The 13,629-nt window shown below is 55.7% G+C and overlaps 1 protein-coding gene across 1 annotated transcript; it reads left to right on the top strand.

Annotated features, from left to right (window-relative positions):
• Positions 1-271: 271 nt before the first annotated feature.
• LOC138361559 (collagen alpha-3(IX) chain-like) lies at positions 272-11,821 on the top strand (the record flags this gene model as incomplete). Its single annotated transcript, XM_069320824.1, has 4 exons — positions 272-451; positions 1,333-1,512; positions 4,282-4,461; positions 11,642-11,821. Coding segments are annotated over 4 exons (720 nt in total), but the record flags the coding sequence as incomplete, so codon positions are not given.
• Between the last annotated feature and the right edge of the window lie 1,808 nt (positions 11,822-13,629).

The following is a 13,629-nucleotide window of genomic DNA, read 5'->3' as shown; positions in this document are numbered from 1 at the left end:
AGGTTGGTGTGTGGGTTAAGGTTGGTGTGTGGGTGAAGGTTGGATGTGGGAGAAAGTTGGTGTGAGGGTGAAGGTTGGTGTGTCAGTGAAGGTTGGTGTGAGGGCGAAGGTTGGTGTGAGGGTGAAGGTTGGTGTGTGGGTGAATGTTGGTGTGAGGGAGAAGGTTGGTGTGAGGGAGAAGGTTGGTGTGAGGGTGAAGGTTGGTGTGTCAGTGAAGGTTGGTGTGAGGGAGAAGGTTCGTGTGAGGGTGAAGGTTGGTGTGTGGGCGCAGGTTGGTGTGTCGGCGCAGGTTGGTGTGAGGGAGAAGTTTGGTGTAAGGGCGCAGGTTGGTGTGAGGGAGAAGGTTGGTGTGAGAGCGCAGGTTGGTGTGTGGGCGAAGGCTGGTGTGCGGTCACAGGTTGGTGTGAGGGAGAAAGTTGGTGTGAAGGCGCAGGTTGGTGTGAGGGCGAAGGTTGGTGTGAGGGCGACGGTTGGTGTGAGGGAGACGGTTGGTGTGAGGGCGCAGGTTGGTGTGAGGGAGAAGGTTATTGTGAGGGAGAAGGTTGGTGTGAGGGCGAAGGTTGGTGTGAGGGTGAAGGTTGGTATGAGGGAGAAGGTTGGTGTGTGGGAGAAGGTTGGTGTGAGGGAGAAGGTTGGTGTGTGGGCGAAGGTTGGTGTGAGGGTGAAGGTTGGTGTGAGGGAGAAGGTTGGTGTGAGAGCGAAGGATGTTGTGAGGGCGCAGGTAGGTGTGTGGGTGAAGGTTGGTGTGAAGTTAAAGGTTGGTGTGAGGGAGAAGGTTGGTGTGTGAGCGAAGGTTGGTGTGAGGGAGAAGGTTGGTGTGTGAGCGAAGGTTTGTGTGTGGGTGAAGATTGGTGTGAGGGCGAAGGTTGGTGTGAGGGAGAAGGTTGGTGTGTGGGTGAAGGTTGGTGTGTGGGTGAAGGTTGGTGTGTGGGTGAAGGTTTGTGTGAGGGTGAAGGTTGGTGTGAGGTAGAAGGTTGGTGTGTGGGTGACGGTTGGTGTGTGGGTGAAGGTTGGTGTGAGGGAGAAGGTTGGTGTGTGGGTGAAGGTTGGTGTGAGGGTGAAGGTGGGTGTGTGGGTGAAGGTTGGTGTGTGGGTGAAGGTTGGATGTGGGAGAAGGTTGGTGTGAGGGTGAAGGTTGGTGTGTCAGTGAAGGTTGGTGTGAGGGCGAAGGTTGGTGTGAGGGTGAAGGTTGGTGTGTGGGTGAATGTTGGTGTGAGGGAGAAGGTTGGTGTGAGGGAGAAGGTTGGTGTGAGGGTGAAGGTTGGTGTGTCAGTGAAGGTTGGTGTGAGGGAGAAGGTTCGTGTGAGGGTGAAGGTTGGTGTGTGGGCGCAGGTTGGTGTGTCGGCGCAGGTTGGTGTGAGGGAGAAGTTTGGTGTAAGGGCGCAGGTTGGTGTGAGGGAGAAGGTTGGTGTGAGAGCGCAGGTTGGTGTGTGGGCGAAGGCTGGTGTGCGGTCACAGGTTGGTATGAGGGAGAAAGTTGGTGTGAAGGCGCAGGTTGGTGTGAGGGCGAAGGTTGGTGTGAGGGCGACGGTTGGTGTGAGGGAGACGGTTGGTGTGAGGGCGCAGGTTGGTGTGAGGGAGAAGGTTATTGTGAGGGAGAAGGTTGGTGTGAGGGCGAAGGTTGGTGTGAGGGTGAAGGTTGGTATGAGGGAGAAGGTTGGTGTGTGGGAGAAGGTTGGTGTGAGGGAGAAGGTTGGTGTGTGGGCGAAGGTTGGTGTGAGGGTGAAGGTTGGTGTGAGGGAGAAGGTTGGTGTGAGAGCGAAGGATGTTGTGAGGGCGCAGGTAGGTGTGTGGGAGAAGGTTGGTGTGAAGTTAAAGGTTGGTGTGAGGGAGAAGGTTGGTGTGTGAGCGAAGGTTTGTGTGTGGGTGAAGATTGGTGTGAGGGCGAAGGTTGGTGTGGGGGAGAAGGTTGGTGTGTGGGTGAAGGTTGGTGTGTGGGTGAAGGTTGGTGTGTGGGTGAAGGTTTGTGTGAGGGTGAAGGTTGGTGTGAGGGAGAAGGTTGGTGTGTGGGTGACGGTTGGTGTGTGGGTGAAGGTTGGTGTGAGGGAGAAGGTTGGTGTGTGGGTGAAGGTTGGTGTGAGGGTGAAGGTGGGTGTGTGGGTGAAGGTTGGTGTGAGGGAGAAGGTTGGTGTGAGGGTGAAGGTTGGTGTGTAGGGGAAGGTTGGTGTGTGGGTAAAGGTTGGTGTGTGGGTGAAGGTTGGTGTGTAGGTGAAGGTTGGTGTGAGGGAGAAGGTTAGTGTGATGGAGAAGGTTGGTGTGAGGGAGAAGGTTGGTGTGAGGGAGAAGGTTGGTGTGAGGTCGCAGGTTGGTGTGAAGGTGAAGGTTGGTGTGAGGGAGAAGGTTGGTGTGTGGGTGAAGATTGGTGTGTGAGTGAAGGTTGGTGTGTGGGCGCAACTTGGTGTGAGGGCGCAGGTTGGTGTGAGGGCGAAGGTTGGTGTGAGGGAGAAGGTTGGTGTGAGGGAGAAGGTTGGTGTGAGGGTGAAGGTTGGTGTGTAGGTGAAGGTTGGTGTGTGGGTGATGGTTGGTGTGTGGGTGAAGGTTGGTGTGTGGATGAAGGTTTGTGTGAGGGTGAAGGTTGGTGTGAGGGAGAAGGTTGGTGTGTGGGTGAAGGTTGGTGTGTGGGAGAAGGTTGGTGTGAGGGTGAAGGTTGGTGTGTGGGTGAAGGATGGTGTGTGGGAGAAGGTTGGTGTGTGGGTGAAGGTTGGTGTGTGGGAGAAGGTAGGTGTGAGGGTGAAGGTTGGTGTGTGGGTGAAGGTTGGTGTGTGGGTGAAGGTTGGTGTGTGGGTGAAGGTTGGTGTGTGGATGAAGGTTGGTGTGTGGGCGCAGGTTGGTGTGAAGGTGAAGGTTGGTGTCAAGGTGAAGGTTGGTGTGTGGGTGAAGGTTGGTGTGTGGTTGAAAGTTGGTGTGAAGGTGAAGGTTGGTGTGTGGGTGAAGGTTGGTGTGTGGGAGAAGGTTGGTGTGTGGGTGAAGGTTGGTGTGTGGGAGAAGGGTGGTGTGTGGGAGAAGGTTGGTGTGAGGGTGAAGGTTGGTGTGTAGGTGAAGGTTGGTGTGTGGGTGAAGGTTGGTGTGTGCGTGAAGGTTGGTGTGTGGGAGAAGGTTGGTGTGTGGGTGAAGGTTGGTGTGTGGGAGAAGGTTGGTGTGTGGGAAAAGGTTGGTGTGTGGGAGAAGGTAGGTGTGAGGGAGAAGGTTGGTGTGTGGGTGAAGGTTGGTGTGAGGGAGTAGGTTGGTGTGAGGGTGAAGGTTGGTGTGTGGGTGAAGGTTGGTGTGTAGGTGAAGGTTGGTGTGTGGGTGAAGATTGGAGTATGGGTGAAGGTTGGTGTGTGACACGCAACTTGGTGTGAGGGCGAAGGTTGGTGTGAGGGCGAAGGTTGGTGTGAGGGAGAAGGTTGGTGTGTGGGTGAAGGTTGGTGTGAGGGCGAAGGTTGGTGTGAAGGTGAAGGTTGGTGTGTGGGTGAAGGTTGGTGTGTGGGTGAAGGTTGGTGTGTGGGTGAAGGTTGGTTTGTGGGTGAAGGTTGGTGTGTGGGTGAAAGTTGGTGTGAGGGAGAAGGTTGGTGTGAGGGCGCAGGTTGGTGTGTGGGTGAAGGTTGGTGTGTGGGTGAAAGTTGGTGTGAGGGAGAAGGTTGGTGTGAGGGCGCAGGTTGGTGTGTGGGTGAAGGTTGGTGTGTGGGTGAAGGTTGGTGTGTGGGTGAAGGTTGGTGTGCAGGTGAAGGTTGGTGTGAGGGCGAAGGTTGGTGTAAGGGTGAAGGTTGGTGTGTGGGTGAAGGTTGGTGTGTGGGTGAAGGTTGGTGTGGTGGTGAAGGTTGGTGTGTGGGTGAAGGTTGGTGTGTGGGTGAAGGTTGGTGTGGTGGTGAAGGTTGGTGTGTGGGTGAAGGGTGGTGTGTGGGTGAAGGTTGGTGTGAGGGAGAAGGTTGGTGTGTGGGTGAAGGTTGGTGTGTGGGTGAAGGTTGGTGTTGGTGAAGGTTGGTGTGAGGGTGAAGGTTGGTGTGAGGGCGAAGGTTGGTGTGTGGGCGAAGGTTGGTGTGTGGGTTAAGGTTGGTGTGTGGGTGAAGGTTGGATGTGGGAGAAGGTTGGTGTGAGGGTGAAGGTTGGTGTGTCAGTGAAGGTTGGTGTGAGGGCGAAGGTTGGTGTGAGGGTGAAGGTTGGTGTGTGGGTGAATGTTGGTGTGAGGGAGAAGGTTGGTGTGAGGGAGAAGGTTGGTGTGAGGGTGAAGGTTGGTGTGTCAGTGAAGGTTGGTGTGATGAGAAGGTTCGTGTGAGGGTGAAGGTTGGTGTGTGGGCGCAGGTTGGTGTGTCGGCGCAGGTTGGTGTGAGAGAGAAGTTTGGTGTAAGGGCGCAGGTTGGTGTGAGGGAGAAGGTTGGTGTGAGAGCGCAGGTTGGTGTGTGGGCGAAGGCTGGTGTGCGGTCACAGGTTGGTGTGAGGGAGAAAGTTGGTGTGAAGGCGCAGGTTGGTGTGAGGGCGAAGGTTGGTGTGAGGGCGACGGTTGGTGTGAGGGAGACGGTTGGTGTGAGGGCGCAGGTTGGTGTGAGGGAGAAGGTTGTTGTGAGGGAGAAGGTTGGTGTGAGGGCGAAGGTTGGTGTGAGGGTGAAGGTTGGTATGAGGGAGAAGGTTGGTGTGTGGGAGAAGGTTGGTGTGAGGGAGAAGGTTGGTGTGTGGGCGAAGGTTGGTGTGAGGGTGAAGGTTGGTGTGAGGGAGAAGGTTGGTGTGAGAGCGAAGGATGTTGTGAGGGCGCAGGTAGGTGTGTGGGTGAAGGTTGGTGTGAAGTTAAAGGTTGGTGTGAGGGAGAAGGTTGGTGTGTGAGCGAAGGTTTGTGTGTGGGTGAAGATTGGTGTGAGGGCGAAGGTTGGTGTGAGGGAGAAGGTTGGTGTGTGGGTGAAGGTTGGTGTGTGGGTGAAGGTTGGTGTGTGGGTGAAGGTTTGTGTGAGGGTGAAGGTTGGTGTGAGGGAGAAGGTTGGTGTGTGGGTGACGGTTGGTGTGTGGGTGAAGGTTGGTGTGAGGGAGAAGGTTGGTGTGTGGGTGAAGGTTGGTGTGAGGGTAAAGGTGGGTGTGTGGGTGAAGGTTGGTGTGAGGGAGAAGGTTGGTGTGAGGGTGAAGGTTGGTGTGAGGGAGAAGGTTGGTGTGTGGGTAAAGGTTGGTGTGTGGGCGAAGGCTGGTGTGCGGTCACAGGTTGGTGTGAGGGAGAAAGTTGGTGTGAAGGCGCAGGTTGGTGTGAGGGCGAAGGTTGGTGTGAGGGCGACGGTTGGTGTGAGGGAGACGGTTGGTGTGAGGGCGCAGGTTGGTGTGAGGGAGAAGGTTGTTGTGAGGGAGAAGGTTGGTGTGAGGGCGAAGGTTGGTGTGAGGGTGAAGGTTGGTATGAGGGAGAAGGTTGGTGTGTGGGAGAAGGTTGGTGTGAGGGAGAAGGTTGGTGTGTGAGCGAAGGTTGGTGTGAGGGTGAAGGTTGGTGTGAGGGAGAAGGTTGGTGTGAGAGCGAAGGATGTTGTGAGGGCGCAGGTAGGTGTGTGGGTGAAGGTTGGTGTGAAGTTAAAGGTTGGTGTGAGGGAGAAGGTTGGTGTGTGAGCGAAGGTTTGTGTGTGGGTGAAGATTGGTGTGAGAGCGAAGGTTGGTGTGAGGGAGAAGGTTGGTGTGTGGGTGAAGGTTGGTGTGTGGGTGAAGGTTGGTGTGTGGGTGAAGGTTTGTGTGAGGGTGAAGGTTGGTGTGAGGGAGAAGGTTGGTGTGTGGGTGACGGTTGGTGTGTGGGTGACGGTTGGTGTGAGGGAGAAGGTTGGTGTGTGGGTGAAGGTTGGTGTGACGGTAAAGGTGGGTGTGTGGGTGAAGGTTGGTGTGAGGGAGAAGGTTGGTGTGAGGGTGAAGGTTGGTGTGTAGGTGAAGGTTGGTGTGTGGGTAAAGGTTGGTGTGTGGGTGAAGGTTGGTGTGTAGGTGAAGGTTGGTGTGAGGGAGAAGGTTAGTGTGAGGGAGAAGGTTGGTGTGAGGGAGAAGGTTGGTGTGAGGGAGAAGGTTGGTGTGAGGTCGCAGGTTGGTGTGAAGGTGAAGGTTGGTGTGAGGGAGAAGGTTGGTGTGTGGGTGAAGATTGATGTGTGAGTGAAGGTTGGTGTGTTGGCGCAACTTGGTGTGAGGGCGCAGGTTGGTGTGAGGGCGAAGGTTGGTGTGAGGGAGAAGGTTGGTGTGAGGGAGAAGGTTGGTGTGAGGTCGCAGGTTGGTGTGAAGGTGAAGGTTGGTGTGAGGGAGAAGGTTGGTGTGTGAGTGAAGGTTGGTGTGTGGGCGCAACGTGGTGTGAGGGCGCAGGTTGGTGTGAGGGCGAAGGTTGGTGTGAGGGAGAAGGTTGGTGTGAGGGAGAATGTTGGTGTGAGGGTGAAGGTTGGTGTGTAGGTGAAGGTTGGTTTGTGGGTGATGGTTGGTGTGTGGGTGAAGGTTGGTGTGTGGATGAAGGTTTGTGTGAGGGTGAAGGTTGGTGTGAGGGAGAAGGTTGGTGTGTGGGTGAAGGTTGGTGTGTGGGAGAAGGTTGGTGTGAGGGTGAAGGTTGGTGTGTGGGTGAAGGATGGTGTGTGGGAGAAGGTTGGTGTGTGGGTGAAGGTTGGTGTGTGGGAGAAGGTAGGTGTGAGGGTGAAGGTTGGTGTGTGGGTGAAGGTTGGTGTGTGGGTGAAGGTTGGTGTGTGGGTGAAGGTTGGTATGTGGATGAAGGTTGGTGTGTGGGCGCAGGTTGGTGTGAAGGAGAAGGTTGGTGTCAAGGTGAAGGTTGGTGTGTGGGTGAAGGTTGGTGTGTGGGGTGAAAGTTGGTGTGAAGGTGAAGGTTGGTGTGTGGGTGAAGGTTGGTGTGTGGGAGAAGGTTGGTGTGTGGGAGAAGGGTGGTGTGTGGGAGAAGGTTGGTGTGTGGGAAAAGGTAGGTGTGAGGGAGAAGGTTGGTGTGTGGGTGAAGGTTGGTGTGAGGGAGAAGGTTGGTGTGAGGGTGAAGGTTGGTGTGTAGGTGAAGGTTGGTGTGTGGGTGAAGGTTGGTGTGTGCGTGAAGGTTGGTGTGTGGGAGAAGGTTGGTGTGTGGGTGAAGGTTGGTGTGTGGGAGAAGGTTGGTGTGTGGGAAAAGGTTGGTGTGTGGGAGAAGGTAGGTGTGAGGGAGAAGGTTGGTGTGTGGGTGAAGGTTGGTGTGAGGGAGAAGGTTGGTGTGAGGGTGAAGGTTGGTGTGTGGGTGAAGGTTGGTGTGTAGGTGAAGGTTGGTGTGTGGGTGAAGATTGGTGTGTGGGTGAAGGTTGGTGTGTGACACGCAACTTGGTGTGAGGGCGCAGGTTGGTGTGAGGGCGAAGGTTGGTGTGAGGGAGAAGGTTGGTGTGTGGGTGAAGGTTGGTGTGAGGGCGAAGGTTGGTGTGAAGGTGAAGGTTGGTGTGTGGGTGAAGGTTGGTGTGTGGGTGAAGGTTGGTGTGTGGGTGAAGGTTGGTTTGTGGGTGAAGGTTGGTGTGTGGGTGAAAGTTGGTGTGAGGGAGAAGGTTGGTGTGAGGGCGCAGGTTGGTGTGTGGGTGAAGGTTGGTGTGTGGGTGAAAGTTGGTGTGAGGGAGAAGGTTGGTGTGAGGGCGCAGGTTGGTGTTAGGGAGAAGGTTGGTGTGAGGGAGAAGGTTGGTGTGAGGGAGAAGGTTGGTGTGAGGGCGCAGGTTGGTGTGAGGGCGAAGGTTGGTGTGAGGGCGAAGGTTGGTGTGAGGGAGAAGGTTGGTGTGAGGGCGCAGGTTGGTGTGAGGGAGAAGGTTGTTGTGAGGGAGAAGGTTGGTGTGTGGGTGAAGGATGTTGTGAGGGAGAAGATTGGTGTGTGGGCGAAGGTTTGTGTGAGGGTGAAGGTTGGTGTGAGGGAGAAGGTTGGTGTGTGGGTGACGGTTGGTGTGTGGGTGAAGGTTGGTGTGAGGGAGAAGGTTGGTGTGTGGGTGAAGGTTGGTGTGAGGGTAAAGGTGGGTGTGTGGGTGAAGGTTGGTGTGAGGGAGAAGGTTGGTGTGAGGGTGAAGGTTGGTGTGAGGGAGAAGGTTGGTGTGTGGGTAAAGGTTGGTGTGTGGGCGAAGGCTGGTGTGCGGACACAGGTTGGTGTGAGGGAGAAAGTTGGTGTGAAGGCGCAGGTTGGAGTGAGGGCGAAGGTTGGTGTGAGGGCGACGGTTGGTGTGAGGGAGACGGTTGGTGTGAGGGCGCAGGTTGGTGTGAGGGAGAAGGTTGTTGTGAGGGAGAAGGTTGGTGTGAGGGCGAAGGTTGGTGTGAGGGTGAAGGTTGGTATGAGGGAGAAGGTTGGTGTGTGGGAGAAGGTTGGTGTGAGGGAGAAGGTTGGTGTGTGGGCGAAGGTTGGTGTGAGGGTGAAGGTTGGTGTGAGGGAGAAGGTTGGTGTGAGAGCGAAGGATGTTGTGAGGGCGCAGGTAGGTGTGTGGGTGAAGGTTGGTGTGAAGTTAAAGGTTGGTGTGAGGGAGAAGGTTGGTGTGTGAGCGAAGGTTTGTGTGTGGGTGAAGATTGGTGTGAGGGCGAAGGTTGGTGTGAGGGAGAAGGTTGGTGTGTGGGTGAAGGTTGGTGTGTGGGTGAAGGTTGGTGTGTGGGTGAAGGTTTGTGTGAGGGTGAAGGTTGGTGTGAGGGAGAAGGTTGGTGTGTGGGTGACGGTTGGTGTGTGGGTGACGGTTGGTGTGAGGGAGAAGGTTGGTGTGTGGGTGAAGGTTGGTGTGAGGGTAAAGGTGGGTGTGTGGGTGAAGGTTGGTGTGAGGGAGAAGGTTGGTGTGAGGGTGAAGGTTGGTGTGTAGGTGAAGGTTAGTGTGTGGGTAAAGGTTGGTGTGTGGGTGAAGGTTGGTGTGTAGGTGAAGGTTGGTGTGAGGGAGAAGGTTAGTGTGAGGGAGAAGGTTGGTGTGAGGGAGAAGGTTGGTGTGAGGGAGAAGGTTGGTGTGAGGTCGCAGGTTGGTGTGAAGGTGAAGGTTGGTGTGAGGGAGAAGGTTGGTGTGTGGGTGAAGATTGATGTGTGAGTGAAGGTTGGTGTGTTGGCGCAACTTGGTGTGAGGGCGCAGGTTGGTGTGAGGGCGAAGGTTGGTGTGAGGGAGAAGGTTGGTGTGAGGGAGAAGGTTGGTGTGAGGTCGCAGGTTGGTGTGAAGGTGAAGGTTGGTGTGAGGGAGAAGGTTGGTGTGTGAGTGAAGGTTGGTGTGTGGGCGCAACGTGGTGTGAGGGCGCAGGTTGGTGTGAGGGCGAAGGTTGGTGTGAGGGAGAAGGTTGGTGTGAGGGAGAAGGTTGGTGTGAGGGTGAAGGTTGGTGTGTAGGTGAAGGTTGGTTTGTGGGTGATGGTTGGTGTGTGGGTGAAGGTTGGTGTGTGGATGAAGGTTTGTGTGAGGGTGAAGGTTGGTGTGAGGGAGAAGGTTGGTGTGTGGGTGAAGGTTGATGTGTGGGAGAAGGTTGGTGTGAGGGTGAAGGTTGGTGTGTGGGTGAAGGATGGTGTGTGGGAGAAGGTTGGTGTGTGGGTGAAGGTTGGTGTGTGGGAGAAGGTAGGTGTGAGGGTGAAGGTTGGTGTGTGGGTGAAGGTTGGTGTGTGGGTGAAGGTTGGTGTGTGGGTGAAGGTTGGTATGTGGATGAAGGTTGGTGTGTGGGCGCAGGTTGGTGTGAAGGTGAAGGTTGGTGTCAAGGTGAAGGTTGGTGTGTGGGTGAAGGTTGGTGTGTGGGTGAAAGTTGGTGTGAAGGTGAAGGTTGGTGTGTGGTATAGGTTGGTGTGTGGGAGAAGGTTGGTGTGTGGGTGAAGGTTGGTGTGTGGGAGAAGGGTGGTGTGTGGGAGAAGGTTGGTGTGTGGGAGAAGGTAGGTGTGAGGGAGAAGGTTGGTGTGTGGGTGAAGGTTGGTGTGAGGGAGAAGGTTGGTGTGAGGGTGAAGGTTGGTGTGTAGGTGAAGGTTGGTGTGTGGGTGAAGGTTGGTGTGTGCGTGAAGGTTGGTGTGTGGGAGAAGGTTGGTGTGTGGGTGAAGGTTGGTGTGTGGGAGAAGGTTGGTGTGTGGGAAAAGGTTGGTGTGTGGGAGAAGGTAGGTGTGAGGGAGAAGGTTGGTGTGTGGGTGAAGGTTGGTGTGAGGGAGAAGGTTGGTGTGAGGGTGAAGGTTGGTGTGTGGGTGAAGGTTGGTGTGTAGGTGAAGGTTGGTGTGTGGGTGAAGATTGGTGTGTGGGTGAAGGTTGGTGTGTGACACGCAACTTGGTGTGAGGGCGCAGGTTGGTGTGAGGGCGAAGGTTGGTGTGAGGGAGAAGGTTGGTGTGTGGGTGAAGGTTGGTGTGAGGGCGAAGGTTGGTGTGAAGGTGAAGGTTGGTGTGTGGGTGAAGGTTGGTGTGTGGGTGAAGGTTGGTGTGTGGGTGAAGGTTGGTTTGTGGGTGAAGGTTGGTGTGTGGGTGAAAGTTGGTGTGAGGGAGAAGGTTGGTGTGAGGGCGCAGGTTGGTGTGTGGGTGAAGGTTGGTGTGTGGGTGAAAGTTGGTGTGAGGGAGAAGGTTGGTGTGAGGGCGCAGGTTGGTGTTAGGGAGAAGGTTGGTGTGAGGGAGAAGGTTGGTGTGAGGGAGAAGGTTGGTGTGAGGGCGCAGGTTGGTGTGAGGGCGAAGGTTGGTGTGAGGGCGAAGGTTGGTGTGAGGGAGAAGGTTGGTGTGAGGGCGCAGGTTGGTGTGAGGGAGAAGGTTGTTGTGAGGGAGAAGGTTGGTGTGTGGGTGAAGGATGTTGTGAGGGAGAAGATTGGTGTGTGGGCGAAGGTTTGTGTGAGGGTGAAGGTTGGTGTGAGGGAGAAGGTTGGTGTGTGGGTGACGGTTGGTGTGTGGGTGAAGGTTGGTGTGAGGGAGAAGGTTGGTGTGTGGGTTAAGGTTGGTGTGAGGGTAAAGGTGGGTGTGTGGGTGAAGGTTGGTGTGAGGGAGAAGGTTGGTGTGAGGGTGAAGGTTGGTGTGAGGGAGAAGGTTGGTGTGTGGGTAAAGGTTGGTGTGTGGGCGCAGGTTGGTGTGAGGGCGAAGGTTGGTGTGAGGGCGAAGGTTGGTGTGAGGGAGAAGGTTGGTGTGAGGGCGCAGGTTGGTGTGTGGGTGAAGGTTGGTGTGTGGGTGAAGGTTGGTGTGTGGGTGAAGGTTGGTGTGCAGGTGAAGGTTGGTGTGAGGGCGAAGGTTGGTGTAAGGGTGAAGGTTGGTGTGTGGGTGAAGGTTGGTGTGTGGGTGAAGGTTGGTGTGGTGGTGAAGGTTGGTGTGTGGGTGAAGGTTGGTGTGTGGGTGAAGGTTGGTGTGGTGGTGAAGGTTGGTGTGTGGGTGAAGGGTGGTGTGTGGGTGAAGGTTGGTGTGAGGGAGAAGGTTGGTGTGTGGGTGAAGGTTGGTGTGTGGGTGAAGGTTGGTGTTGGTGAAGGTTGGTGTGAGGGTGAAGGTTGGTGTGAGGGCGAAGGTTGGTGTGTGGGCGAAGGTTGGTGTGTGGGTTAAGGTTGGTGTGTGGGTGAAGGTTGGATGTGGGAGAAGGTTGGTGTGAGGGTGAAGGTTGGTGTGTCAGTGAAGGTTGGTGTGAGGGCGAAGGTTGGTGTGAGGGTGAAGGTTGGTGTGTGGGTGAATGTTGGTGTGAGGGAGAAGGTTGGTGTGAGGGAGAAGGTTGGTGTGAGGGTGAAGGTTGGTGTGTCAGTGAAGGTTGGTGTGATGAGAAGGTTCGTGTGAGGGTGAAGGTTGGTGTGTGGGCGCAGGTTGGTGTGTCGGCGCAGGTTGGTGTGAGGGAGAAGTTTGGTGTAAGGGCGCAGGTTGGTGTGAGGGAGAAGGTTGGTGTGAGAGCGCAGGTTGGTGTGTGGGCGAAGGCTGGTGTGCGGTCACAGGTTGGTGTGAGGGAGAAAGTTGGTGTGAAGGCGCAGGTTGGTGTGAGGGCGAAGGTTGGTGTGAGGGCGACGGTTGGTGTGAGGGAGACGGTTGGTGTGAGGGCGCAGGTTGGTGTGAGGGAGAAGGTTGTTGTGAGGGAGAAGGTTGGTGTGAGGGCGAAGGTTGGTGTGAGGGTGAAGGTTGGTATGAGGGAGAAGGTTGGTGTGTGGGAGAAGGTTGGTGTGAGGGAGAAGGTTGGTGTGTGGGCGAAGGTTGGTGTGAGGGTGAAGGTTGGTGTGAGGGAGAAGGTTGGTGTGAGAGCGAAGGATGTTGTGAGGGCGCAGGTAGGTGTGTGGGTGAAGGTTGGTGTGAAGTTAAAGGTTGGTGTGAGGGAGAAGGTTGGTGTGTGAGCGAAGGTTTGTGTGTGGGTGAAGATTGGTGTGAGGGCGAAGGTTGGTGTGAGGGAGAAGGTTGGTGTGTGGGTGAAGGTTGGTGTGTGGGTGAAGGTTGGTGTGTGGGTGAAGGTTTGTGTGAGGGTGAAGGTTGGTGTGAGGGAGAAGGTTGGTGTGTGGGTGACGGTTGGTGTGTGGGTGAAGGTTGGTGTGAGGGAGAAGGTTGGTGTGTGGGTGAAGGTTGGTGTGAGGGTAAAGGTGGGTGTGTGGGTGAAGGTTGGTGTGAGGGAGAAGGTTGGTGTGAGGGTGAAGGTTGGTGTGAGGGAGAAGGTTGGTGTGTGGGTAAAGGTTGGTGTGTGGGCGAAGGCTGGTGTGCGGTCACAGGTTGGTGTGAGGGAGAAAGTTGGTGTGAAGGCGCAGGTTGGTGTGAGGGCGAAGGTTGGTGTGAGGGCGACGGTTGGTGTGAGGGAGACGGTTGGTGTGAGGGCGCAGGTTGGTGTGAGGGAGAAGGTTGTTGTGAGGGAGAAGGTTGGTGTGAGGGCGAAGGTTGGTGTGAGGGTGAAGGTTGGTATGAGGGAGAAGGTTGGTGTGTGGGAGAAGGTTGGTGTGAGGGAGAAGGTTGGTGTGTGAGCGAAGGTTGGTGTGAGGGTGAAGGTTGGTGTGAGGGAGAAGGTTGGTGTGAGAGCGAAGGATGTTGTGAGGGCGCAGGTAGGTGTGTGGGTGAAGGTTGGTGTGAAGTTAAAGGTTGGTGTGAGGGAGAAGGTTGGTGTGTGAGCGAAGGTTTGTGTGTGGGTGAAGATTGGTGTGAGAGCGAAGGTTGGTGTGAGGGAGAAGGTTGGTGTGTGGGTGAAGGTTGGTGTGTGGGTGAAGGTTGGTGTGTGGGTGAAGGTTTGTGTGAGGGTGAAGGTTGGTGTGAGGGAGAAGGTTGGTGTGTGGGTGACGGTTGGTGTGTGGGTGACGGTTGGTGTGAGGGAGAAGGTTGGTGTGTGGGTGAAGGTTGGTGTGACGGTAAAGGTGGGTGTGTGGGTGAAGGTTGGTGTGAGGGAGAAGGTTGGTGTGAGGGTGAAGGTTGGTGTGTAGGTGAAGGTTGGTGTGTGGGTAAAGGTTGGTGTGTGGGTGAAGGTTGGTGTGTAGGTGAAGGTTGGTGTGAGGGAGAAGGTTAGTGTGAGGGAGAAGGTTGGTGTGAGGGAGAAGGTTGGTGTGAGGGAGAAGGTTGGTGTGAGGTCGCAGGTTGGTGTGAAGGTGAAGGTTGGTGTGAGGGAGAAGGTTGGTGTGTGGGTGAAGATTGATGTGTGAGTGAAGGTTGGTGTGTTGGCGCAACTTGGTGTGAGGGCGCAGGTTGGTGTGAGGGCGAAGGTTGGTGTGAGGGAGAAGGTTGGTGTGAGGGAGAAGGTTGGTGTGAGGTCGCAGGTTGGTGTGAAGGTGAAGGTTGGTGTGAGGGAGAAGGTTGGTGTGTGAGTGAAGGTTGGTGTGTGGGCGCAACGTGGTGT

The sequence above is a fragment of the Procambarus clarkii genome, unplaced genomic scaffold (assembly GCF_040958095.1).
Source record: "Procambarus clarkii isolate CNS0578487 unplaced genomic scaffold, FALCON_Pclarkii_2.0 HiC_scaffold_479, whole genome shotgun sequence".
Lineage (NCBI taxonomy): Eukaryota > Metazoa > Arthropoda > Malacostraca > Decapoda > Cambaridae > Procambarus > Procambarus clarkii.
Note: the sequence above shows the minus strand (reverse complement) of the source record. Positions and strands in the feature narration are given on the sequence as shown.